Consider the following 26,288-nt stretch of genomic DNA (forward strand, 5'->3'; position numbering starts at 1 on the left):
ATGTGCTCGCGTTTGCTGATCAGGAATGCATTTGTGAATAAGGAATGCGAATGAGACTTGTTCTGTGTGAGACTGGCGCGGTGTGGAGTGTTTTGCCCTTAGCGAAGTGAACGCAAGCATGTGTGCCGAGGACAGTGATGGAGGTGGTCAGCCTGGTAAAGGAGTCAGTAGGTTCTCAGCTTTGCAAGGCAGGACCCCGGGGGCCATTGGGGGCAGAGGTAACAGAGGGAGACTGAGTCACTGAGAATGCAGCTTTCATTGGTCACTTCACCTCTTAACCACTCCCTGGGGGGGACCCTGTGTCCAGCCCTCCCCCCAGAGGGTGGGAATCCACGCCCATAGCACCATGGGAGCTGTGGGGGCGGGGCCACCACAGCACCGCAAACTGGGCCGATCCAAAGGTCCTGGGGCAGCTGTGAGCTCAAGTGCATGTCCAGTACCCAGAGCGCCTTGCAGAGGAAGCAGCCCAGTCAGTAATAGTGCATGCGACCCAGGGTGCCTGTAGCTGTGGAACTGGGCCCCAGTGTGCCGGTGCCCAACAGGTCTGGCTGACCGGTGCGCCAGATCTCCCGCAGGATCCGTTCCCGCTCCTCCAGGCGCTGTGCCCGCTCCAGCTCCTCCGCTGACGTGAAAACGTTGACGCCCAGAGGCCCGTCGGGCTCGCTGGACAGCTCGGGACCAGGCAGCGTGTCATCGGGGCCCAGCCGCGTCACCGTGTCCTCTTCCTCGTCCATGTCCTCAGCCTCCAGGGTGCTGCTGCGGGGGTCTCGGTGCTGAGCGGGGCCCCGGGGCCGCGGGCGGGGCGCGCAGGAGATGCTGATGACTAGCAGGCACAGGGTTAGCAGCAGGCCAAAACAGACACCCAGCACGAAGTAGAGGCCAAAGCTCTCGGGGTTAGCTGGAGGGCAGAGGGCAGAAGTCAGAGGGGCCCTGGCGGGTGGGAGTCATTCCATCTGGAAAAGACTCCAGGTTCTACGTCTCAGGGGCAAGAACAGTACTCTCTATTTGAAGGACATTAGGTAGCCGCTATCCCTCAATAGAGGGCAATGAGGGTGGGGGGAATTGGGAGTAGGTGACTGGCTGCGTGAGGGGAGTGTTTACAGTGGTAGGGGTGGGGAGGGAAGGAGCGGAGTGGGGCCTCAGCGGGGCAGGGAGGGGTGCATTACCCCCGCCGTCCTCACCACGGATGTGTGCGTAGGCCGCCAGGCTGTTGCTGATCAACTCCATGTCCCTTCGCGGGGCATCCATGCTGCTCTGTGGGGGCAGCTCCCCGGTTAGCCTGCGAGGTCAGCAAGGTCAGATCCTAATCCCCAGTCTGAAGTTGATCCTGACGCCGCTTTCTCCGGGCAGCTCCTCTCCTTGGAAGAGCAGCTCTAGTTTCCACCCTGGAGAGAGAGCGCCCTGACTTCACTGCAGACCTGGGCCCTGTCTGGGGATCTCTCCCCTGCGTGCGGAGCCCCCTCCAACCTGGAGGTCAGGAAGTGGGCCGCAGGAGGCTCAGCCCCTTCATTAGGTCCCCAAAAGATGTCGGGTTTCGTCGTCCGGGTAGCGGGATGTTGGAGAGACGCGGGTGCCTTCCGCCCTCCTTGGGGGAGCTCCGGGAACGGGAGGCCACCTCCTTTCCCATCCTGCCCCCCCCCGGGGACCCACCAGCCCGCAGGCCCAGGCTCACTCACCGTCAGCGCCCCGCTTTCCCGCGGTCAGGCCTCGGCACCTCCGTCAGCCGCACGCACCCGGGGACCCCTGCTCCCGCCCGCCCCGCCCGTACCGCTCAGCTCCCAGGCCGCGGCAGCGCGGGCCGGACACGGGCCGATGGACCAGCCGGCGGAAAGTTTCCTCGGAGGAAAGAGGAGGGACGGGACGGGGCGGGGCGGGGCGGGGGAGGCGGGGAGGAAAAGGGCCGGCAGAGGAAGGGGAGAGGGGGGAGAGAGGCCTGCGGGGCGTCTGCTCCCCCGCAGGAAACGGCTGGGGAGACCGGTTCCAGGGACCGCCCCCAGGCTACTAATAACAACAATAAATAATGAGGAGGATGGAGTTCTGCCTAGGTGCCAGGCAATGGGCTAAACCCTTTACAATACTCTTCCATTTAATCCTTCTAATAATTCTATAATGTGGTGCCATTATTCTCACCTGGCAGATAAATAAACTGAGTCACGGAAAGATTGAAAAACTATCAAACGGTGGAGACGTGAACTCACTGCTCTCCGACCCTAGAGCCTGCCTGGGCTCCTAACCCCGTGCCTATGCCTTGCCCGTCTTCCCAGGATCCTTACTTGCCTAGGGAAGACTGCCCCTCTCCGCCAGCCGCTCAACCCACAATGAAGGGAAGGGACTCTCATTCCCTCCTCCTAGGCCCAGGCGGTGAGTGTGTCCAGCTGACGGAGCTGGGCCAGCAGGGTTAATGAATGCTGGACTCAGGCTTCCAGCCAGGCCCAGGCCAGCCTTGCAGAACCCAGCCTGTGGCCTCTGCTGGCCCCTGTGTTCTGCTCCCGAGTGTGCCTTTGCCTTCTGGCTAAACCTGCCGTGCACACACATTTCCACATGGGCTCAGGGCTCACGCATGCCATGTGTAGTGTGATCAGTGTGTGGGCCTGGGTCTTACTGCCCAGACTCTCAGCCCCTCTTTGTGGGCCCCCCTTCCTGTGCTGGGGCTGGAGTGAGGGGGAGGCCTTCTTGGCGGGAGCCTTAGGGAGGAGGAGGGAAGGAAGGGGGGAGAGGAAATTGCAGACATAGCTGAAGGCGCTGCCTGAGGCCTGTGGGCCGGTGACCCCCCCTCTGTCCAGGCTGGAGACCCTCACTCCAAGTCCTGTCTCAGGGTTCAAGCAGAGGGCAGATCTAGGTGGAGAAAGAACTAGGACTGGCTCCCATGGGGGTGGGAAAAGGACTCCTGGGGGTCTTTGTGGCTGTTTAGTCTGTTTTGTTAGCATGTGGTGGTATTGTTGCCCACATCTGTATATTTGTGTGTCTATTTTCGTGTTGTATCTGCTTGAGCATTTTTGTGGGGGTGGGTATGTCTGTATAAATCCATACAGCCGCTAATCAACAAATGCTAACTGTGCAGTGTGCTTAGCACTTCCTAGTAAGGGGGGTTCAGCAGTGGACAAAACAGACAGAAATCTTTGCCCGCATGGGCAAAGGTTTGCCTGACACTAAGGTGGAGACATAGACAATACGTGAAGAAGAGAATCTAGGGTGCCGCCAAGTGCTCAGAGGATGGGATAGGGAAATGTGATGGAGAACACCTGGGCAGCTGCTGAGGGGCGCATGTGAGGTGAGAGCTGGATCTTGAGGAGGGGCAGCCATGCCAGGACCCGGGGCGGAGTGTTGGGCAGGAAGAACAAGCGTCCTAAGGTGGAGCGTCCTGGGGCACCTCTTCCAGGGGCAGAGGCACCAGGGAGTGATGGGGTGATCCTGGAGAGGCTGTGGGCCCTGTGGAGGAGCTGAGGCATGATTGTGTCGTGGGAGCCCCTGGGGTTTTAATCCGCAATGTCATGGTTCAGTGATGCACGCTGGAGAGATCCGTGTAGGGGTTCAGCGTGGGGTGGACCATGCGGGGCAAGAATGGAAGCAGAGCAGTGAGCAGGCTGGTGGCCCTCCAGGCCAGCAGTGGCCGGGGGCTGGGGCTGGGAGGGGCAGTGGAGGAGGTGAGATTCTGAAGGGAGGGTCCACAGGACTTCCTGCGTGGGATGCTGATGCGAGAAAAGGAATACAGGCCCACGGCTCGGTGTTGGGCCGGGACACCTGAGGGAGGCTTAGGTGGGGAGCAGGTTTTGGGTAATCTGAGATTCATGTTCGGTAGATTTGAGATGTCCAGGTGGAGGTGTCAGATCAGTCAGTGGAACCGCGAGAAGTCTGGGCTGGAAATGTGTGTGTGACAACGGACAGAACACCCTGGGAGTGGGTAAGCTCACCTGGAGGCAGCGATAGAAGAGAGGAGGTTTGAAGCCTGAGCTCTGGCTGCTCCAATATTGAGGAGGCGTGTGGAGGAGGAGTCAGCGAGGAGAGACGAGGGAGGCGGGAGGAAGACCTGGCCAGGACCAAGACGCGATCAGCCATGTTAAATTGGGCTGACAGGTGAAGGTGAGGCCAGAATCTGCCCATTGGCTGTGATAACGGTGGGTTCCCATGTCTGGATCGACATGCTGGATGCCTACCATCCACGTGAAGGTTAGTGTGTGCTACGGCCGTGCTTGTGAGACTGACCCTGGGTGTTGTGGATGTGCGTCTGCTCTGTCTGGCACATCATGTGTCTGCTTGAGGGTCCACGTGCATGCCTCTCTATGGGGGGCTGCAAGATTTGGGATATGTTTGTGTGGAGACGAAGCCAGGAGTGCAGTTTCCAGGCTCTCGCCCTCACGTGGAAAGGTGCTCACTCGGGTAGTAAATGGCCATCAACTGTGATTGGATGGCCATCAGCTGTGGCTAGTTGGCTGTCAGCTGTAACCAGTGAGCCATTGGGCACTAATATAACTGCTGTGGCTACGCTAGCAGCAAATGGGGGCTAGCAAGGAGATGGTGCCTGAGCTAGCAAGCACAGATTGCAGTTAGCATGGTGGGTTTGGTTGTCAGAGAAGCAGACGGCAGGTTGCGTTTTGTGTGGCTCCTGCTTCCTGTGTCTCCAACCCAGCCGCCAGTGATACTATAGTGGTGTGACTCCCCTAACTGTGGCTCCGTGGATGTTCCTTTTTGGCCTCACCATGTCCCGTGTTCTTATGTGAGGAGTGGGAGCAGAGACCCAGCATGACACATGGTGCAGCGAGCAGGGTACAGTGCTGGCCAAAGCTCTCTGAAGGGCGGTGGAGCAGTTTGTGTGTATGAACACTCAGCGTCAGGAAGACCAGGAGGAGCAGCTGCCGGAGAGCTGGACCCCCGTGGAGGGGAGGAAAGACATGGACGGTTCTCGCACCAGCACAGGAAAAGCCGTGTAGCTGCCGGAGAGCTGGATCCCTGTGGAGGGGTGGGAAGACGTGGATGGTTCCCCAACCAGGGTAGGCCGGAGAAAGTGAAGGTCGTTGCGGCCCTGTGGGCTGGGAAGTGCTTGCTGAGGCCCTCACCCCCAGGTTGGGGAGGACTTTGCACCCTCGCCCTGCAGAGAAGGCACACGTTGTAGGACCAATGCACAGCCCTGGTAAATGACTGTGAACTATGGGGAATTGCCTTTTATCCCTGATATGATGGACCACTTGACTGTTTGGGAACGTACCGTCATGCAGCGGAACCAGTGGATGTTTGCTTCCTGTGTCTCGACCGGCTGCCATCAAGAATATGTAAGCACCTTGCCTGTGAGCCATTATTGTTCCAGCATGGTGCCCTGAGAACCCTGGCTGTGCCCAGGATGTCTGGCTGTGCCCAGAAAGACTGGCGGTGCTCTGAGAACCCTGGCTGTGCCCTGAGAACCCTGGCTGTGCTCAAAAAGACTGGTGGTACCCTGAGAAACCCTAGCTGTGCCCAGAGAGAGTGGCAATGCCCTGAGAGGCCCTGGCTGTGTCCGGGGAGACTGGTGGTACCCTAAGAAGCCCAGGAAGTCTGGCTGTGCCCAGAAGGACTGGTGGTGCCCTGAGGAACTCTGCTGTGCTCAGAGAGCCTTGCTGTGTCCAGGATATTGCATTCACCTCCAGGCTCCTCGCACAGGGCCCCTCACGAAAGACGCTTGTTGCATTGATTGTGAGGCGAGACCCTGGAAGTTTGGAGTGTGGGGACAGAGCCAGGAGTGCAGTTTCCAGGCTCTCGGCCTCACATGGAAAGGTGCTGGCTCAGGTAGTAAATGGCCATCAGCTGTGATTGGATGGCCATCAGCTGTGGCTAGTTGGCTGTCAGCTGTAACCAGTGAGCCATTGGCCACTAATGTGACTGCTGTGGCTATGCTAGCGGCAAATGGGGGCTAGCAAGGAGATGGTGGCTGGCAAGCACGGATTGCAGTTAGCAGGGCGGAGTGCAGTTAGCAAGGGGTTGGTTGGTTGGCAGAGAAGTGGACGGCAGGTTGCGGATCGTGTGGCTCCTGCTTCCTGTGTCTCCAACCCAGCCGCCAGCAAGACTATAGTGGTATGACTCCCCTACCTATGGCTCCGTGGGTGTTCCTTTTTGGCCTCACCATATCCTGTGTTCCTATGCGGGGAGCGGGACCAGAGACCCTGCATGACACCCTGTATGACACATGGCGCAGCGAGCAGGGTACGGTTGCAGCTGAAGCTCTCCGAAGGGCAATGGAGCAGTTTGTGCGTATGAACATTCAGCGTCAGGAAGACCAGGAGGAGTAGCTGCCGGAGAGCTGGACCCTGTGGAGGGGTGGGAAGACGTGGATGGTTCCCCAACCAACATAGTCCAGAGAAAGCGAAGGTCGTTGCGGCCCTGTGGGCTGGCAAGTGCTTGCTGAGGCCCTCATCCTCAGGTTAGGGAGGACTTGGAGCCCTCGCCCTGCAGAGAGGGCACACATTGTGAGGCTAATGCACAGCCCTGGCAAATGACTGTGGACTATGGGGAATTGTCTTCCATCCCTGATTTGATGGACCGTTTGACTGTTTGCTTGGGAACGTACCACCATGTAGTGGACCCGGTGGATGTTTGCTTCCTGTGTCTCGACTGGCTGTGGAGGGGTGGGAAGACGTGGATGGTTCTCCAACCAGCATAGACCGGAGAAAGCAAAGGTCATTGTGGCCATGTGGGCTGGGAAGTGCTTGCTGAGGCAGCCCGGATGCAGGACTTATATAGCCCAGGAAATCTGGCTGTGCCCAGAAAGAGCACGGTGCCCTGAGAACCCTGGCTGTGCCCAGGAAGTCTGGCTCTGCCCAGAAGGACTAGTGGTGCCCTGAGAAACCCTGGCTGTGCCCAGAGAGTCTGGCTGTGTCCCAGATATTGCATTCACCTCCAGGCTCCTCACACAGGGCCCCTTGCGGAAGATGCTTGTCGGGTAGATTGTGAGGTGAGACCCTGGAGGTTTGGAGTGTGGGGACAGAGCCAGGAATTTCTCAGCCTCATGTGGAAAGGTGCTCACTTGGGTAGTAAATGGCCATCAACTGTGATTGGATGGCCATCAGCTGTGTCTAGCTGGCTATCAGCTGTAACCAGTGAGCCATTGGCCACTAATTAACTGCCGAGGCTACGCTAGCAGTGGATGGTGGCTGGCAAGAAGATGGTGGCTGAGCTAGCAAGCGCGATTGCAGTTAGCAAGTGGGGTTGATTGGTTGGCAGAGAAGCAGACAGCAGGTTGCAGATCGTGTGGCTCCTGCTTCCTGTGTCTCCAACCTAGCTGCCAGTGAGACTATAGTGGTATGACCCCTATCTATGGCTCCGTGGGTGTTCCTTTTTGGCCTCACCATGTCCTGTGTTCTTATGTGGGGAGCGGGAGCTGAGACCCCACATGACACCCTGCATGACAGTTTGTGTTAAGCTGTTTCCACGCATCCCTGTGCTATGCAAATCTCTGAGTATTGCTATCTATAGACAAAGGTATACCTGGGTTGGCGTGTGACATGTGTGTTTGGAGTGGGCCAGGTGTGACTGAGCCCTGATGAAGCAGGTGGCTGTGCTGGAGCAGAGTGGGTTGAGATGGTTGCTGGTTCTTTCAGAGAGAAGGACACATGGTAGCTAGAGTGCTGCCCTCTCCAGGGGGATGCATGTGGTCAAGCCAGGCCAAGTGGGAGAAGTGGCAGCTTTGCCCTAGAGGGTTAAAAGAGGCTTCAGGCTGCTCCTAGAAGCTCTGGGGGAGGTGCCTGAAGCCTTTGGCCCCTGGCCACCTGCCTTTCTGCTTTTCCTACTGCCCCTCCCTGCCCAATCCACCTGTCTGTTAAGTCTGCCCAGCCACCTGCTTTCCCCGTGTGTTGGGGATCTCTGCATATGTCACCTGCCTGCCTAGCTCACATCCCCTGCTGATTTTCCTGTCTGTAGGCCTATGACTGACCTGCTGCCTACCCACTTGCTGCTGGTTGGCTGCCTCTCTGCCCTCCTGTCTCCCTGTGAGATTTGTCACGTTGCGGGGCACAGAGAGAATGATGCTAGGTCTTCATAGGAGACCAGGGGGCTGAGAGATCCAGAGCCTCTGGGAGAGGCCTGGCAGGGCTGGCATTTCAGGGCTCAATGCAAAGCCAACTGCTCCCTTTCCCAGGGGCCAGGCTGGGGCTGCCCTCAGCTACTCTGTTCCTGACACTGGGACCTCTCCCCACTGTGGGGAGGGACGGAAGCTGCTTTGGTCTTGGATGGCGAGGAGACTCACTTAAGGTCTCCTAAGACCTGCCCAGTCCTCTGAATGCCAGCCACCCTCCAGCACCCAGGACAGTTGCTGGGAAGAGGACTCAGAGTTTGCAAAACGAATAGCGATGGCTATTGAGTACCCTTCTGGCACCTGGCAGGCACTCTGCTAACTGCTGCAGCCTCAAATCCTCCAGTTTTCCCAGTAACCATGTAGTTTGCAGCATGGCTCCCATTTTACAGAGGAGGAAAGTGAGGCTCAGAGAGGTTAAGTAACATCTTTGCGGTTACAGTGAAGTAAGTGGTGGGGCCTGGATTTGAACTTCAGAGCCCACGTTCCCAAGCAGTCTTCCAAAGGTCATGGTTCTCCACCCCCTCAGACCCAAAGCTGCCTGTCCATGATTCTTTGTATTGCTTTTATTCTCCTGAATGAAATTTGTGGCTAATATACCACCTCTACATCTAATTTAAAACACACACATATATACATATATATGTTTTATAAAAGATAAAGGGTAATGATATGTGTTTGTGATCAATTGCCAGGCAGGTGACAGCTACGAGTGCAGACTGACGCTGGGATAGTGTGGTGTCAGTGTCTGAAACAGCGAAGAACAAAACAAAGTACTAATGTCCTTCACTTTACACAGTAGTTGCATTCCCCGGAAATGTAGTGTACATGATGCATACAGTCCCGTGTGTTTATGTAGCGAGTGGAGTTAGATTCTTGGCTCTGGTGATTATAAACAAGTTCTTCGCTCATGTGCAGGAGTAGAATCTGCCTTCCTGTGGCGTTGTCTGGGGTCCCTGGCCTCCACCCTGTAAATGCCAGCAGCACCCCACTAGTCACTGTGATGACCAGCCCCCCAACACCCCTGCACGGACACACACAGATTCCTGCCCTCACAGAGCTCAACATTCGAGTAGGAGAGACAGATGTGATCCATCAGGTAATATGTTCGGCTGAAAGAAGTACCATGAAGAAAAATAAGGCAGGGTAAGGGGATAAAGACCAGGTAGACATAGGGAGGGCCTCTCTGAAGAGGTGACATTTTGAGCAGAGAAGTGAGAGAGGAAGTCATGCAAATATGTGGGGGAAGAGGTTTCCAGAAAAGCATGGCCAATGAGAGAGGCTGGTGGTGGAAGCTGTGCTTAGCTTGGTCAGAATCAGCGTGGCTGGGACAGCACGCAGGGGGTGAGGGGCCGAGAAGTTAGAGAGTCAGGTTAGAGCTGGTGCTGTAGCGCTTTATCAGCTACTACATGGGATGGAAGCCATCAGAAGGGTGTAAGGAGAGGGACAGAATCGGACTTCTGAAAGGCTCACCTGTGCTGCCGTGGCAGGGCTGTCGCGGGGGGGTGGGGTGGAGATGGAGCAGGGAGGCCCGGAAGCAAGAGAAGGGGGCTCAGACAGGGTGGTCACAGGGAGAGCAGCTGTGTGAGAAATGGCCAAAAGGATTAGCAGTAGATTGGACATGGGGTGTGGGACGGAGGAAGACAAGAAATCACAGCCTGAACAACTCAGCCACCAAGAACGACTCCATTTCCTTACGTCCTTTCCCACTTTAGGTAGCTTCACACCTTACCTGGCTTCTCTCTGAAACTGCTTCCCTGAGGATACTGGATGATAAAGGCGGTGGCCACAATTGATGGAAACTGCTTAGTTCTTATCTAACTTCTCAGAAGCATAGGAGGCTATTGATCACACCCACCTGTCGGGTACTTTCCCCTTCGCTTCCAAAGTGCACAATAAAAACAGGTAGAGAGCGACCTAAGAAGTTTAGCTCAGTAAACAACAGCTCTAGGTGCTGAGGATACAAGAGCGAGCACAGCAGAGTCCCTGCCCGCAGGTAGCTTGCTGTCAAGTATTTCTGAATATAAGCCCAACACGTAGAGGTGCCTAGGAGACACCTGTGCACAGAACAGAGGCTAATCAAGTAGGGGGACAGGAGGGAGGCTGAAAAGGGAGATGAGGCCCGGGGGTGACAGCTGGAGTGTGGCCGTGCTGGGCTGGGAGCAAGGGTCCCTTCTGGGGCTGCATCCAGGACAGCTCACCAGATGAAGTATGATCCAGATGAAATGAGCAAACTTCCTATCAATTCGGGAGTGGCCAGGAAGATGGGGTGGGTGTGGGATGTGGGGTGAAGGTAGGGATGAGGGGTCTGGGGCCTGTCCTGAAGTGTTTGCAGAGCACCAGGGCCACTCCCTCTGGCTGTGTGGATACTTGCCTGGGAAGGTGCTCCTCCTGCATGGATCTCGGCTCCTTCCGTGACCTGGGCCTGTGTGGGGCTTCCTAAACACAGGTGGGCCTGCCTGGGCCCTGTGGTGTGCTGGGGGAGGGGCCAACCTACCTCTAGCTTCATTGCGCGCGAATGCTCAATCTGCAAAGTCTAAACTTAGGCGAAGGAAGGAAGGAAATAAGAAAGGAAGGAAGCCCCTTGGCTTCCTATGAGGGGAGGGAAGGAGCGGGTGGTTCAGGAAAGGACCTGGCCTGACCCTTCTTACTCCAGCTTCCCTGGATGGGCATGGGGACACAGGGACACTCTGTCGAGCTAGGTTCCCCCACCCACGATGGGGGCTTGGCAGAGAAAGAGACTTCATACTCTGCCTGTAGCAGCTGGTCTGGGAGAATGCTGGGTAGTTCTGGTCCCCTCCTCCATTCAAGCTGGCTGGCTGGCTGCCTGGGGGTGGGGGGGTGGTGGCAGGTGGGGGGGGGGCACCTATCCAGTGCACCTGGTGGTAGAGCCAAGAGCTGCAGGAATTCTGTCCTGACTCCCTGGATGGGAGGGAGACCAGGCTGGTGGCAGAGATGGAGACGCAGGTGAGGGGGGCAAGAACGGCAGACATACAGGCCACAGTGGCTCCAGATCAGGAAGTTTATTGCTGACATGCAGGAAGAGTCCCCATGTAGTACAAAAATATGTCTTTATACAAACTTTTTTGTGATTTTTTGTTTTGTTTCTTTACAATTGGACTTCTCTCAGCGTGTGACACCCAGTGAGGGCAGACCCAACCTCCTCTCATTTCCTTTGCTAGAAATGTAATCAGACACGTGGGTTGACCTTGGAAGGGACCTCTGTCTGACAGGACTCTGCAGACCTGGAGAATATTGCTTTGAAAAGGAGGAGAAAGACCACACGTGGCAAGCAGGCCCGGAGGGTCTGGGGAGCCTGCTGGGCAAGGGGCCAGCTGAGCCCCTCACAGGAGGACAGTCACAGGGGCTGGGAGCCCTCGGCTGGACTGTATTTCTACTCCCTTAGGAGACTTCTTTTTGAAATAAATATAGAAAAGAGGGTGACCCCCGACCCCACAGCACGAGACCCAGCTCTCAGCTGCCATGCATACAGCTGACAGAGGCAGAGCTTGGTGCTCAGGGGTGTGAAGTGCTGGGCTCAGGCGGGCTCCCTCAGACCCACTGAGGCAGAGGCACGAGGCGCCCAAGTGCTGGGATGAGGGCAAGGGGAGGAAGGGGCATTGGGCGGCCCTGCTACTGCTGGCAAGAGGTGGCCCCATTTTTTCCAGATGGGGAAACTGAGGCACAAGGAGGTTTGGGAACTTGCCCAAGTCACTCACAGTGAGTCAGCTTTTGGGGAAAGGGCAGCTCACACTGGGAAACAAGGTCACACAGACTTCGGTCACCTTCCCACTGGGGAGCAAGGACAGGCAGGAACAGCCTGAGGGCCCAGGAGTGCCTGGAGGGACACACTTGGCCTTGGTCTCTCCGAGGGGGTCTCGTGAGGAGGCCGGGGGAAGGTCTTTGCATGGCACTGGGCAGGGCTAAGTCCAGTAGGGAGAGTGAGTGGGAGGGCATTCTGGTGAGAACAGCATTTCTGGCAAGACGGGCATCCACTTCAAAATCTCGGCTCAAAAAGGGCAGCAGGGCTGTTCTCAGGCCAGACAGGGCCCCTAGTCTCTATAATTCTCCCCACGAACCCTGCAGCCCCCGGCCGGGCTCTGCTGGGAGAGGCAAGGGCAGGCGGCGAGATGCCCCCACAATTCTCTGAACACAGAGTGGGGTGTGGAGAGCGAGAGGGCATGCAAGCAGGGCCCACCTGTTCACGGCCAGCCCGGGGCGCCCCTTTCACATCTCTGTCAGCGTTACCTCAGTACCGCGGTGAGGGGTGGACAAGGAAAGCAGGGTAATGCGAGTGTCCAGCTCCTCAGAGAAGCTACTGAGATGGGGGAAAGGACCAAGCTGAGAAAGGCCTCCTGTCACCAGAAACAAGGAGGGACCGGTAGGCTGGAGGGGGAGGGGCCGGCAAGAAGAGGCCTCTGAGTCTGGGGGCGAGGAAGGGGCCCATCTGTGGGCTGTGGACTCCCTGCTGTCCAGCCAGGCTGGGAGCAGGGAGTGGCCATGGGCCGAGCCACCTAGAGATGGGGAGAGAAGTTGGTTTCAGTATAAAAATAAATATATTTGAATTTCGCTTAAGATGAGGTGAAGGTTTTCCAAAGCTTGGACTGAGGGGCCTGGGGTCAGAAAGGAGGAAGGCAAACTGACTGTGGGGTGGGCATTCATTTTGGGAGCCAGCAGCGAGCTGCACTTTCAGCTTATTTGGACTGTGGGGAGCAGCTGCCCGGGGCAGGGTGGCTGGGTGGGCTCCCTTCTCCTCCCTCTCACTCAGTCCAGAGACAGCATGGTGAAGAGACAGAGGTAGATTAAAACGTCATGATTAAAAGCAGATTAGTTATCTAGGCTTCTCTGATTAAAAAACCAAACGATCAAGCAATCATTCCAAAAGGTAGCTTCGTGGTACCTCTGCTGACCCCATGTGTGACCTGGGCTGTCCCTGCCGGTCCCTGTGGCAGCCTGGGAGAGAGTTCAGCACTCCAGGGCCTGGCCCCTCAGCCCGGTGTTGGCTGGGAGCCAGGAAGAGGTGGCGGGTGGTGCTGGTGGCCCGGCCTCAGGCTGCTATTTCCGCAGGCAGCGCTGCGCCAGGATGGCTGCGTCCAAGGGGTTCATGGGCTGTGCGTCGTGGCCCAGCCGGCGCACCAGTGGGGCACCACCCAGCTGCCGCTTGGGCACCCAGCTCCGCGCCTCGTGGATGGAGCTCTTCTCCTCAGCCAGCAGCAGCTGCTGCCGCATGTAGTTCTCAAACTCATACTGGGAACACTCTTCTGTCACCTTAGCCTGGGAGGCCAGAGGGAGAGGGACAGAGACAAACAGAGAGCGAGGGGCCGACATGGAGAGAGAAGAGCAGGGCAGTGAGTGTCAGATGGCCTGGCTCGAGAGCACCCCCTCCCCAGGCACCACACCCTTGGGCCCGACCTAGCTGGGTGGTCCAGATCGGGGTCCCAGAAGCCCTCCAACCAACCTGGACGGCACCCTGCCGGCTGCCTTGGGTGTGTCTCCAGCGGAAGCAAAGACCTGTGAGCTGAGCCCGATCCCTCCTTCCTACTCACTGACTCTGGGAGAGGTTACACTACCTCAGAAGCCTGCTTCCTTGCCTATGAAGTGGGGCAGTAATCTCCCCTTGCGGAGGTTCTCGAGATCCCTGGGGGGTGCAATGCAGGTCAAGTATGAAAAGGAAAGAGAGGCCCGGGGCAGGGTGCTCAGCACTGGGCGACCCTGGTTCTGCCCCATGCTGAGCTCCCTCGAGCGGCCCAGGCAGACAGTAACAAACTGAAGTGTAGGTCCTTGGGCTAATCCGCAGAAGTTTGAGAAAGCAGGGCTATGAAATCAGACTTGGGTTCAAGGCTCAGCTCCAATACTTGCAAGCTGTGTGACTTTGGGGAAATTATTTGACCTCTCTGAACCTGTTTCCTCTTGTGAAATGAGGATAAGAACACAGGCCACAAGGATTGAATGAGATGTTCTGGGGTGAGCATTCCTTGCGAGCTTGTGATGATCACTTTTAGCTGCTGAACAGTCCTGGGAGGGGTGGGAGCTGGGGGATAGAGCCTGGAACTCTCTCTTCTCAAGGGCCAGAAGACTCTGCTGTGGTCCCAGGCTGGTGCCTCCTGGTCCTACCTGCCTAGCGCTTGCTGTGGAACTCCATGGTGGGCCAGAGAGGGAAGTTCCTTACAACAGCCCTCCCAAGGGCTTGGCCAACCTCTGCCCTCCAGGGGGCACCCTAAGATCACCCACTAGCTGCTGCCTAGAGCCCAGGTCTCTGCTCCCACCCTGGGCCCAGCACTTTCTCCATTGCAGAGAACAGGGGGAACAGAGAAAACTGGGAGAAAATGAATCATCTGAAACATGAAAAGCAGGAAGGCTGAGAGAGAAACCTGTGAGTCAGCGGGGCAGAGAAAAGTGACTGTTTAAAGGGCCAACACATGGCAGAGTGTTGGGCAGGAAGAGGAAGCTGAGAGAGGGCCAGGCGGGGCCACCGTGAGCACTCGCTGCTATGGGGCCTCCCCCTCAGCTGCCCCACGGCCCTCTGTCTCTCAGGCCACAGAACCGCCGACTGAGCCAGACACGAGGCAGGCCCCATGCAGCTCAGGGGACGACTTGGGTCTCCTTTTCCCACTCCAAGAGCTGGGGACAAAGCTGAGAAGGCCCTGCCCCGCCTGCCCTCCCTGAAGGCTGGTCCCTCAGGACTTGGGTAATGGCCTGTCTGCCCTTCCCAACTCACCTCCTGGGAGCTGTCTGCGTTGCTCATTTGGTCGTCGATGTCAGGGACCACTTGCAAAGGCCCGCTCAGAGATGACAGAGACTGCCTGCAGGGGAGGCAGACACATCAGGCTGGCTGCAGGCAGCCCCCAGCCCCTGCTCCCCAGAAAGGCCACTCCCCACTGCTGGAAGACTTGGCTGGAGTCAACAGACCTGGGTTTGGTCCCAGCTCCGCCCTTTCCTGACATGATCGACTCTGCTGCTCCGAGCCTCAGTTTTCTCATCCAATAATGGGGGACAATTTATACCTTACTGGCTGTGGTAAGCACTCAGTGAGATCATGCCTATCCATCGTTGGCATTGGCTGAGAAGTAGGAGGTGCTTGACCCTGAGTGCTACGGGCACCCTCCCCATCTTTCCCATGGGGAAACCTGGACGTCTCGGAGAAAAGGCCCAAGCTCAGGCTGCTTTTCCGGATAGGATGGGCAGTGCCTACGGACAGGCAGAACCCAGCCCTGTGCCTGCCCACTTACCATGACGCAATGATGGCACTGAGGGCCTCTAGGACGTCGGCAGCAGCCAGGCGCTGCTGGGGGTCGAGGACCAACAGTTTCCGGATGAGACACACGGTGTTCTCAGAAACGCGTCCATCCCTGATGGGAGAGGGAGAGGATGAGGGCAAGGCCTCAGGCGGGCGGGCTGGTGCTGGGTCTCAGACCCAGGACTCTGGGCATCCCTCCCCTCCCCAGGAAGGCAGGACTCACTCAGGGATGGTGTACTCAGCAGCCTTGATCTTCCGGAAGAGCTCCTGCGGGATGCTGTCATAGAAGGGGAACTGGCCGTACAGCATGGTGAACAGCACCACACCCAGGGCCCACATGTCGCTCGGCTTGCCCCGGTACGGCCGGCCTGTGGGCACACAGATACGTGCACACTCAGCACAGGGCCAGGAGAGACAATGGCCTGGGACACCCGCAGTTCACTGCTACCTGCCTGAAATCCTCCCCTCGGGACCCCCTCCACCTTGCCACCCTCACTTCCGGTCACCCCGATCCCCTTCTTCCCAGAGCGAGCCACACCGGCTCATCCCTCCCCTGCTCCTCAGGCTGAGACCCAACTCCACAGGACGTAGCCCCACCTCGGTGGGACCCCGAGGAGAGAAAGGATCACACAGGCCCACCTGTGGTGCGTCTCCTCCTCAAAGCGCCAGCTCTGTTCTGCCAGACTGCGAGCTCCTGGGTGCTGCGCCTGCTCTGACAGCCCCAGCACCCAGCAGAGAGGCTCACAGTAGGTGGGCAACGTGAGTGTGGAACAAAGAGCTAACCCGCTCGGCCAAGTCAGCCCCCCCCATCACTATTCCCTCGGAGCACAGGCTGTAAATATCCCCTTCTTTGTTTAGTCTGCATCTCCCCCACCGGCAGGTAAGTTCTCAGATGCGGGAGCCTGTCTGCTTTGCTCACTGCTGAGCCTGGTGCCTAGCATGGGCCCTCATACTTGCTAAATGAATGACTATCCAGTTTAGTAATGTCTCTGTGCTATTTCCCGTATCTTTCAAACAGAAGGGAGAGGACATTTAAACAAATACCCACTTTGTGACAGCACTGGAAGAAACACTTTTATCTCATTAACTCTCCACTGCAGCTCTATGAATTAGGTATTTTCTCTTTTCCCAAAGAGTAAAATGAGGCCTGGGATGTAATTTGTCCAGGGTCACACAGCTGACTGCAAAAGCCCTGCTCTTCCCACTTTCACGGTAATCCATCCATTCACCCATCAGCAGCAGAGCTCCCCCGCGTGCCAGCTGCTGCCTGACCTGCTCCCAACATAGACTATGAGAACACCATCAGGCTGCGAAAGGCCCTGCCTGCCCAGTCCCCGGGTCAGTGTCCTGGCTGGCTCTCCATGTGGAAGAGCCGCTGCTGCACGGGGCAGCTCCCAGACAACTACGATCCCTCCTCTGGGTCCCAAAGCTTCCGGGGTGGGGACACTGGTTCTGAAGGGTTCACCAGACCCACCGCAGGTCAAGCAGCTTTTGGGGTGGGAGTGTTGGCCTGCGCTTTCAGAAGGGACCAGGGACCTCCCTCACCGAGCCTATTACTTCATCTCTAAAATGGGATGAGATGCCAACCTCGCAGGGCTGCCGTGGGGAGTGAGCTTTGGCTCAGCTTTCCCCAAGACTGCATGGCCCTTGCCCTTTCCAACCCCCAATGCCAAAAAGCAGCTTGGGGGACCCTGTGCAGTTGACCTTTTTTCCCAGATCCTGCTCCACCAAGTGGGGTAACCAACACAGAGTCCAAAGGGCCATTGCTCTCAGCTCTGTACGGCTCCTGTACCATCTGGAAAGTGGTCCCCCCAAGATGCCCGAGATGGCACCTCAGGGCCAAGTAGGGAGGGGCCACTGCCAGCCTCAGCCAGCCTCCACGGAAGGACCAGAACCTCTGCCCTGACGTGGAGGGGGATGAATGGCTCCTTCCAGCAGACGAGCTCTCAGAGGAGCTCTAAACCTTTCCCTGAGCCGTGGCTTCTGAGGGAACACTGAACTTCAAGCTTTCCTTTTCGTAATGATAATGCCAGCTAATGTTTACTGAGCCAGACACTAGGTTAAGGCCTTACTTACTCCCACAGGGGCATGAAGTGGGGGCCATTATCATCCCAGCTTTATAGATGAGAAAATTGAGGCTCTGAGAGGTCAGTAACTTTTTCAAGGTCACAGTTATTAACCAGACTATTAAAAAAAAGGCCACGACTGCCTTTTCACAGCTGCACACCCGAGGCCCAGGGTTGTGCTCTGGCACACAGAATAAATGAAGTAGCAGACCTGGGATCAGAACCCACGTGCAGGACTTGTACTTAAACATCCCACTTCATCCTCCTAACAATGTGGGGAGGCAGGGCTGTTTCCATGAGGCTGAGGCTCAGAGAACGGGGTTGAAGGTCAAGTCCCATAGTTGGTTAATTAACAAGGCCTGCGAGTCTGGCTCCCAGTCTAGGTCTCTTTCTGGTGCAGTGGGTTCCTTTGTTTCATCCTGCAAGACTGCATGAGTCTGGGAGAACCAGAGAGAGGGGCCTGGGCAGAGCAGGCAGTGACTGCACATGGAGGCCGCCTTCGCCCCTGTAGCTAAGGACGAGTCCTGACCAGAGCCAGCCCGCCCACCCCCAGGCCTGCATTCCTCAGACCTGGGCTGAGGGAGACCTGGTTCATCCTCCTGACTTCTGTCACCTGCAGGGATGCTTTGGGGACTCTCATGGAGGGTGTCCAGGTTGGGCTGGGAGCAGTGCTCAGAGAGTTGGGGTGCAGCCCTGGTACTCAGATCCCTCCAGCAGAGGTCGCGGTGACTCCAACCAAAACCCCCAGGCCTGGAGAGTGGCACCACTACCCTCTGCACAGGGGTAGTCCTGGGAGAGGCCTGGCATTCCAGCAGAAGCCTCAGCTGGGGGAGGTCTCCAAGGGCACCACAAATGCTGGTGGCAAGTTATAGTAGTCTGCTCCCCTGGGAAGGGGCTGGCTCTGCTACTGCAAGGAGGGGACCATCTGTGTGTGCTGGTGATAACGCACCATGGAGACCACCCTGAGAACTCCGCGTTGGAGGGATGGTAGCCGATATAAGTCCTTGGTCCCCGAAGGGATCAGGACGGAGGGACCCCAACTTGGTAAAGGATAAGCAGGAAAAGAAAGAAAACTTATGTTGAAACAAGAATCTGGGCTTGGGCAGGAGGCAGCCCTGGGTTTACTATTAGCTATGACTTTGGACAAGAGATTTGATCTCTCTGAGCCTCGGTCTTCTAATCTGTAAAAGAGGAACTTCGAGTATTTACCTCAGAGGGTAGTTATGTGATTTTAAACAGACAATGCATGTTATGTGCTTGGCATAGTGCCTGGTACTTAGAAATATGATCGGTAGTTAATAATTACATAACTGACTTCTTTATTTTGTGTATTACGGGTGTCAGCTTACGATCCACAGAGGCAGGGATCTTTGTCTGCCTGTTACTGCTGGATCCAAAGTGTCTAGAACAGAGCCTAGTACCTGGTAGGCCCTCTGTAGGTAAATACTGGCAGAATGAATGAAGGAACGAATGAATGAACATACAAAGGAAGTGATGTCTTCAAAATGTAAATCTCATCATGGCACACTCAGTGAAGACCTGTTTGTTCAATGGCTTCCTTTTGCACTTGAAATAAAGGAAGACGTTTCCCAGTGAGGCCTCAGTCAGGCCTTGTGTGTTCTGGCCCCTGCCCAACACTCTGGCCTTGAACCAGGCTCCCTTTCTGAGCAGCAGCCACGGGCCTTTGGCTGGGTCCTTAAATGTGCTGCGCACCCTCTACCTGGTCACCCCCCCCAGTGTGGTCCTACTTGTCCTTACGATCACAGCTCAAATGTCACTTCCTTGGGGAAGTCCTGCAAGTGCCTCATAGTTACACTCACAGAAATCTTTCCTCCCAAGCACTAATCTCAGAGAGTAATTAAACATGCACTGGTGTGTCAAGTATGGTCTTCATCCTCCCTAAGACCCCAGTTTTGTACCTGAGGGGACAGTATTGGCTTGCGCCACCCCTGAAGCCCACAGATAGGGTTTGCTGAATGAACGAATGGCCGCAGTGTCTGGCTATGGGATGGCTCGGACCCGCTGCCTGGCACACCGCACGTACCGCTGAGCACGTCTGGACTGATGTAGGCGGGACTCCCTCTCTGGTCCTTCAGCAGGTCCCCCTCGCTCACGAGATGCTTCCCGAGGCAGAAGTTGGTGATGGTTATCCGATGCGTCCTGGGAGGGGGAGGCACAGAGTGAACACACCTTGGCGTCTGTCCCGATGGGTACCCCTGCTGCCCTCACCTCTTGTCCAGGGAGCACAGGAATCATGCCCCCGTCCTTTCTGCTCCTCTGGCCCTCACTGCCTTCCTTCCCCACGGTTGTGTGGGGTGTGCCTGGGTGCCGACACTCACTAGTCACCCCTGGTTGCCACCTGCTGAGCTGGACAGGGAGCTGAGTCATGCTGACCAGGGGAGGGTTTCAGAGGAGCTCCCCTGAACCTGCCACCCCGGCTGAGCTCAATTCCCTCATTTACACATGAGGAAAAGGGGGGCCAGCAGAGCTCTGGAGCCCACGCTTGGGTGGCACTTTTGTCCCCTTTTGCTGGTCCCTCTCGTCATCACCCTTGTCACTACCAATCCGCATCACGGACTGTACTACAAGCTGATGTGTGCAGAGCACTGAGCAAGTGTCGGCCTTGGCCTCAGTGCCTGACGTGACTGTCTTCCTTCACCCCTCACAGCAGCCTAGGAGGGAGACTCTCATGGCCCCATTTCACAGATGATACAACGAAGGTACAGAGAAGCGTCGGGACTTGCTCAGGGTCACGCAGCTAGTGAGCAGTGGAGCAGGATTCAAAGCTGGGTCTGACCCCAGAGCTGCCCTCTGGACTGACAGTGGTTGGGTGCCCACTGTGTCCCTGGATAGTGCCCAGCCCCTAACTTTCCCTTCCTTTCCAGCAAAGCTGACTCTTCAGACTCTGCCCTGACCAAGAAAACCACAGACTGCCCCCATGTGACAGTCACGGCCGAGAGCAGTTTTGCGCTCTAATCCTGTTTAGGAGGCTCAATGTGAGCAAAAGGAAGTGGCCCCGAGAGGATGCCTCACATCACACCTCTGTACGTGGGGGTGGGGCGGGCAGGCCCCCTCCCAGAGGTCCAGGAAAGTCAGTGAGGAAGGGTACCCCTCTACTCACAGATGAGCAGGGGCCATTGCCCGGCTCCCGTGTCAGTCGGCTGGCAGAGAAGCCAGGGAGGATGGCAGGAATGGAAGTCACACAAGGGACTTCAGGTCACCTCTCAAGGGTGGAGAGGAGGGTTAGCTCAGAAGTCTGGAGTATGTGAGGCTGAGGGTGGAATTCCCCAGAAGCTGCATCCAAGAGGCTCCCAGAGCCCTTCAGCTATCTCGGGGAATTCTGCTGGCATAGGGCTTGGTGCAAAACAAAGGCCAGTCTGTCCTCTGCATTCCAAATGGAAATGTTGACTTGCCTCTCCATACAGGCCTGCCCTGTCGGATGCCACAGAAATCTGACTGGTGGCCCCCAGGGCAGCTGGAGCCCCAGAGTGCAGGCCAAGGGTCTCGGCCAAGGGTCTGGGCGCGTCAAGAAGTGGACTATTCCAGCTCCAACCTGTGTGCGTCACTGTCCTGAGGATTCTCATGCGCAAGGTCCCCACAGAGCAGAAGCACTGCATTTCCTCTGTCTGCTCAGAGATGGCCACTGCAGTGGGCAGTGCGTCTTGCAGGGGTTCTCTGAGGCTCGAGACACTGGGAGGAGGACCACTCAGGAGAGTCTGGGGGCTTGGGAGTCACATTCCCAGGTTCCAACCCCGGCTTTGCCACTTCCTGGCGGTGTGGTCTTGGGCATGTTATTTAATCTCTTGCTAAACCTTAATTTCCTTATCTGTAAAACAGGGGAAATATTAGTACCTAACTCCCAGGACTGTGTTAGGATTTAACAAGGTAAGAGCTTAATCCCAGGGCCTAGTCACTGATTACTAACTGCCAGCTCAGATTAGCGTGTCATCCTCAGGTGGTGGGCAGAGGCCATGAACAGGAGACCCTGGGAAAGACACCATCTTTGAGGTAGCCGGAGAGAAGTGCTACATGGTGACCACAGGCCATGGAGCGCATGTGCCAGTGTGGCTAACCTTTCCACTCAACTCTGTGGCAGGGCTTGCCAAACCTCTGTGTGTGGGGCAGGGCGGGGGGTGGGGTGGGCGGAGGAAAATGGGCTGAGACTCTGCAGGGCTGGGCAGCAGGGCCCACTTGGCCTGCACTGCCCTGCCCTCCAAGGACCCTGGAGTCTCTCCCACAGGAAACCACACAGTCAGCTCCAAGACCTCCTGAAGCTTGGCGACGTTCCCCTGCCCGGCCACCACCGCCCAAGTCCACCACCGCCCAAGTCGGCTGGGTGGCGCACAGATCCCTGGGAGTCCAGACCCCCCAGGCTCGTCCTGCTAGGAGGGGGTGAGGGCAGCGAGGGATGAAGGGAGGGAGCTCCGTGTCAGCAGGATCTGCTCTGAGTGAGTCACTCTTTAGCTATGGCCCTTTGGGCTACCACAGTGTTTTTCTCCTTTTCTAGGAACTTGGTGTGCAACTTGCCTACCCAAAAAGAAAGGAGGAAGAAGAACCCAAAGCAAACCTCACATAACCCCAAAAGGGGATTTCAGATTTCAACCCTAGCCTTTTATCCAAAGCAGGGTGAACTTGTCACTGCAGCTGCCTCGCAAAACCTTCTCCCTGTTTCCTCCCCTGGGAGCATTCTATTCTGCTCTGAGGAGTAGGCGAAGGCCGCCAGCTTGTCTGCCTGCCTCTCCAGCTGGAGTTAGGGCCTGGTCTGACGGTCAGGAAGGAGCTGGTGCTTGTCCAGGCCGACCCTCGACTCTGAGGCCCGAGGCGAGAGGCATGTGCCCGCAGACACACGAAGAGCGGGCCGTGGCGCTCAGGGTGGGTGTCTCTGTACCACGGCATCCTGCCCCCTTCCGGAACATCCATGACTCAAGTGAGAGGTGGCCAGAACCTCTGTCTGCTCCAACACAAAAGGGGATTATCCGATGAAAGGAGTGCAGCCCAGACGCAGGGTCTGAATGAGGGACTGGTGCTCTGCAACCCGAGGAAAACACGCACATGTACATATACACGCATACGCATGTACAGACACACACACACGAGCTGCTGCAGCTACACGGCGTTAGCAGAGAGGTGTGACCTCAACTACCTTCCCAGAACTTTAGGGGCCTGGAGAAGTGAGAGGCGGAAGCAAACCCACCACGGTGACAGAGGCCTAGAGCGCTGGGGTGGCTGTAGTGCAGGAGCCCTGACGGCACATTCTCGGATTAGCCCTCAGGATGCTTATCCAAGCCAATGAAAAGCTCTGCGGAAGATTGCAGAGGACATGTGCTCTGCAGCCACATGGACTTCGTGCTCAAAAAATGTGCCCTCTCATTGTGAACAGTGAGCCTGAAGTCCAGAGTGGGATGGTGACTGACCCAACATGCCACAGAGGGCCAGCGCTGCGTCTCCGACTCGGACAACCTGCCGTCAGGGCGGGGATGGTCGGTGTTCTGTGACACCTGCCCTCCTTGTGAAACGCAGAGCTGGGGCTGGGGCACTGCTGGGCCCCACCATGGAGTCCTCATCAGTCACTCAGCACACAGCGGGCCTCATCTCCAGAGGGAAGCGAGCGTACGAGCCCTGGCTGGTCTAGCAAGGGGGTGGGTGCGCGGACGTGGGGCCAAAACCTGTGAGGCATGAAGGTATAATCACCTCCACTCTGACAGGTGAGGAAACGCAAGCTCAGAGAAGTCCTGGGTACCATAGCAGCTTCTCGATACATGAATGAATTGGTCAATGAATAAATAATCCAACAAACTCTCACGTCTCAAGGGTAATTAAGAGGCAGTGCTGGGCTGTGAGCCACATCTGACCCCCAAGTCCGGCTCCTTCTGGCTTCCCTAACTGTCTTACTCAAGGGTTCAAGTATATCCGTTTTCTTCCCTCTTTCTGTGGAGCACAAAAGGGTCAGGTTTTCATCACTTCACTTCTCAGGACGGCAAATCTTTACTCATCTTTCACAAATTGGCTCAGAGGGCTGAGTCAATTTGTTGGCCCTCGGCGCCTCTGCACACTGGTTTTCCGTGTAGTATATCTGCTTTCTGGTCGGCATCACATCACATGGGGAGCTCTGGGACACAGGCTGAGCATCCTTCCATGGCATCTCAGGCTGGCACTGCAGGTGCCCCCACACCCCTACCCAGAGGCCCTTCTCCCTACAGCTTCTTTTCCTGCAACTGCTGTGGCTTTGGCCATGGCCACTTCATAGGGACAGTGGCCCCTTTTGGGTGGGCGACCACATTATGGAACAAATCACCCACTTCTGCTGAGATTTATGCTGCCTGCCATTTGCAAGCCCTCCAACCCACTTCAACACCTGGAGGTGAGAGGGAGGAGAGGGTGAGAGAGGTCCAGGGAGAGTGGGCGAAGGGGGTGGGCCCTTCCCAGCGCTGCGCTTCTTGGACTGTGGTGTACAGAGCGGGCCCTCCTCCCGTCAGCCTATGCACCTGCATGGTTGGTGTCCCTCTACTGCTGCCGCAGGTCACTCGGAACGGGCCCAGACCCTCTGCCTGAGGGGGGTGATGGCTTGAGGTCGGGGCCTCCCGTGATCTCCCTCTGCCACTGGCTCCACGAGTGAGGCACCACATGCTGGGCGTGTTGGATGCTGACCACTCGTAGCTGTGGCCTTGTCTGGGAAGTCCCTTAACCAATGGAAACTGCCTGGCCTAACGCTACGTCCCACCCCAGGCTCAGCCCACGTTCAGTGGCTGGCCGCAGAGAGGATATAGAGCCCTCTTGTGCCCTCTTGCCTGGATCTGGGACATTTGAAAGGCCACCTGTCTCTTCAGCTTTCCAGGCTGAGACCCTATCAGGGCAGCACACAGCTCAGCTTCTCCCTCTGCCCAGTCCTGCCCCTTCTCCCTGAGCGCTCTCCCCAGTAAACCTCCTGCATGCACATCTGAGTGCTTCCTGGGAACCTGACCTATGACAGTTTCGCTCCTCTGTCATTTCTTCAGCTGTCTGTCCATTTTTTTATAGTCATTTACTGAGCACTCACTAGGCATGAATGCACTGGGGGGGGGGATCTCTGAAATCCTACCCAGAGCTCTCTGTCTATGGCCTGTAAGACTCCTTCCTAGCAAGCACCATATTCCCATGTGGCAAAGACAGAAGCAGGCATCCCAGCCCCAGCCACCGGGGTTCCTGGGAGCGCTGGGCTGTTCTGAGTCAGACTCCCCACAGGGACACTGCAGGGCGTGGGGCAGCTGCAGCATGGGGCCTGTCCCAACGCCAAGATCAGAAGTGGACCTTACCTTTTGTTGAGCACCATGTTCCCAAGCTTCAGGTCTCTGTGCACAATGTTTTTCTGGAAGACAACAGCACACGGTTTGTACCGGGAAGGTGAGGGGTGGCGTTGGGCCCTGCCTGTAAGATGTGGCTCTCCGGGTGTTTAGGAAGGCAGGAAAAAGCTCTGTGACATGTCTCCTTAGGCTCCACAGACAGACCAGGACCATTCTAAGGCCTCATCAGCCAAGTGTACGAATATGTGAGCCCAGGCAATCTGCCTCACCCAGTGCAGTTTCCCAGCTCTTTGTCCCCTCAGGGCAGCAGCCAATAGGGAAAAGCAGTTATTTTTCCACCTCCATCAAACTTCCCATTGGAAAAAACAAAAACAAAAAACGAAGCATCTGCCTGGATCTGGGGTCAGAGATGAACTCTCATGTCTCTGGTGACCAAGTACTGCAGGATCGGACTGCAGAAGCTGTGTGCCTGGAAGAGGCTCACCTAACCTGGACTTTGGGGTACCTGACACCCCCAATCCCAGGGAAAGCTCAGAGATGGGCTGTGGCCACCCACAGCGGATATCGCAGTCATCACTCCAAGCCTGGAGACTCAGTTTTAGCCTCTCAACTGACAGGGAATCACTGCGCTGGGTTCTGCTTGGCTGCCTGTCCGGGCGCCCCCCTCCCCAGGATCGTGGGCTGAGGTCTGCAGCACTGTGTCCGTCTCATCTGGCCACTTTCCTTCTGGACACTTCCCACTGCAAAGCACACCTGGGTGAGGGTGGGACAGAGCTGCTTCTGCTTTCTGAGGCATGTGGGGCCCAGGACGCTCCCAGGCCAGGGACGGAGGGGACGCAGAGGGCAGAGCCTCACCTGGTGCAGGGCTTCCACCACGCGCACCACGTCGTAGAAGATGACCACGGTCTCCCGCTCGCTGAGCCTCTTCTCCTTGATGACGTAGTGCTGCAGGTTGATCAGGTCGGCAGTCTTGTCGCTGAAGTCATGGGCACAGAGGCAGTCGAGGACGAGGCAGATGCGCTTCTTCATCTTCTTAACCATTCGGCTGGATTCTGTGTCCTCAACGATTTCACAGGTGCGGTCCTGGGAGGCAGGGGGCACATGGGGCTTGCTGTGGGCCTGGCAGGGCCGGGCCAGGGCTCGGGGGGGACTCTCCTCTGGGGCCGGACAAACACAACAACGAGAGAGCCTGGAACAAGCCTGCACGTGCGTGGGCGGCGGAGGCCTGAGGCCTGGGCAGCATGGACGGTGGGGCCACGTGCCATGCCCAGCTTCCTGTGTATCAGTGCCAGGCCCAGCCAGGTGCTGAGGCTGAAGTATAACCGCTCGGGTACAGGCTTCATGCTCTGATCCTCATGCGAAGGGTTCAGATAGGGGCTGGGCATTTAAAGCCAACAGGCCCCCTGAACCAGTGTCCAGGCAGTAAAGCCAGGGCCCTTGCATCCTCCCCCCGCCAGCGCTCCAGGGATTATAGCAATGACCACTGTACACTTCCTTCCAGGATCCAAAATGGCAGAAGTGAAGTGTTCTGTGTGTCCAAGATAACTGCTTTCACACGGGAGCAGGCCTCCTGGGTAGCCACATGACAGTGGTTAAGAGCACGGTCTGGTGCCTGACAGTTGGGTGTCGGCCCAGTCCCACCTTGTCCTAGCCGTGGGACCTGGGGCAGT

General features: G+C 57.0%; 2 protein-coding genes across 3 annotated transcripts in view; both read right to left on the bottom strand.

Annotated features, from left to right (window-relative positions):
* Window positions 1-237: 237 nt before the first annotated feature.
* EVA1B (eva-1 homolog B) lies at window positions 238-1,958 on the bottom strand. 2 transcript variants are annotated; one of them, XM_033115921.1, is made up of 3 exons: window positions 1,677-1,958; window positions 1,182-1,279; window positions 238-898 (listed from the first exon to the last, which is right to left on the bottom strand). In XM_033115921.1, the coding sequence occupies exons 2-3, from the start codon at window positions 1,246-1,248 to the stop codon at window positions 471-473; spliced, it is 495 nt and encodes a 164-aa protein (XP_032971812.1). In that variant the 5' UTR covers window positions 1,249-1,279; window positions 1,677-1,958; the 3' UTR covers window positions 238-470. The 2 variants fall into 2 exon arrangements, with proteins under 2 accessions (XP_032971812.1, XP_032971811.1); XM_033115920.1 differs by having other exon boundaries at window positions 1,182-1,385; window positions 1,677-1,890.
* A 9,080-nt stretch (window positions 1,959-11,038) lies between these two features.
* STK40 (serine/threonine kinase 40) overlaps window positions 11,039-26,288 on the bottom strand; it is a 39,059-nt gene continuing 23,809 nt past the window's right edge. The window contains exons 5-11 of the mRNA XM_033114357.1: window positions 25,474-25,701; window positions 24,631-24,683; window positions 19,383-19,498; window positions 15,496-15,640; window positions 15,265-15,384; window positions 14,754-14,838; window positions 11,039-13,309 (exon numbers count right to left, since the gene is read on the bottom strand). Of these exons, the coding sequence (XP_032970248.1) occupies window positions 13,091-13,309; window positions 14,754-14,838; window positions 15,265-15,384; window positions 15,496-15,640; window positions 19,383-19,498; window positions 24,631-24,683; window positions 25,474-25,701 (966 nt within the window). The 3' untranslated portion in view covers window positions 11,039-13,090. The remainder of the gene's footprint in view (window positions 13,310-14,753; window positions 14,839-15,264; window positions 15,385-15,495; window positions 15,641-19,382; window positions 19,499-24,630; window positions 24,684-25,473; window positions 25,702-26,288) is intronic.

The sequence above is a fragment of the Rhinolophus ferrumequinum genome, chromosome 9, assembly GCF_004115265.2.
Source record: "Rhinolophus ferrumequinum isolate MPI-CBG mRhiFer1 chromosome 9, mRhiFer1_v1.p, whole genome shotgun sequence".
NCBI classification, from domain to species: Eukaryota; Metazoa; Chordata; class Mammalia; order Chiroptera; family Rhinolophidae; genus Rhinolophus; species Rhinolophus ferrumequinum.

What these genes read in the sequence shown, in the direction of transcription:
- EVA1B (XM_033115921.1), bottom strand. Translation starts at nt 1,248, where the DNA reads ATGGATGCCCCGCGAAGGGACATGGAGTTGATCAGCAACAGCCTGGCG. An exon ending in GGCCTACGCACACATCCGTG is followed by an intron (nt 899 to 1,181) that starts GTGAGGACGGCG and finishes TCTGCCCTCCAG; the next exon opens with CTAACCCCGAGAGCTTTGGC.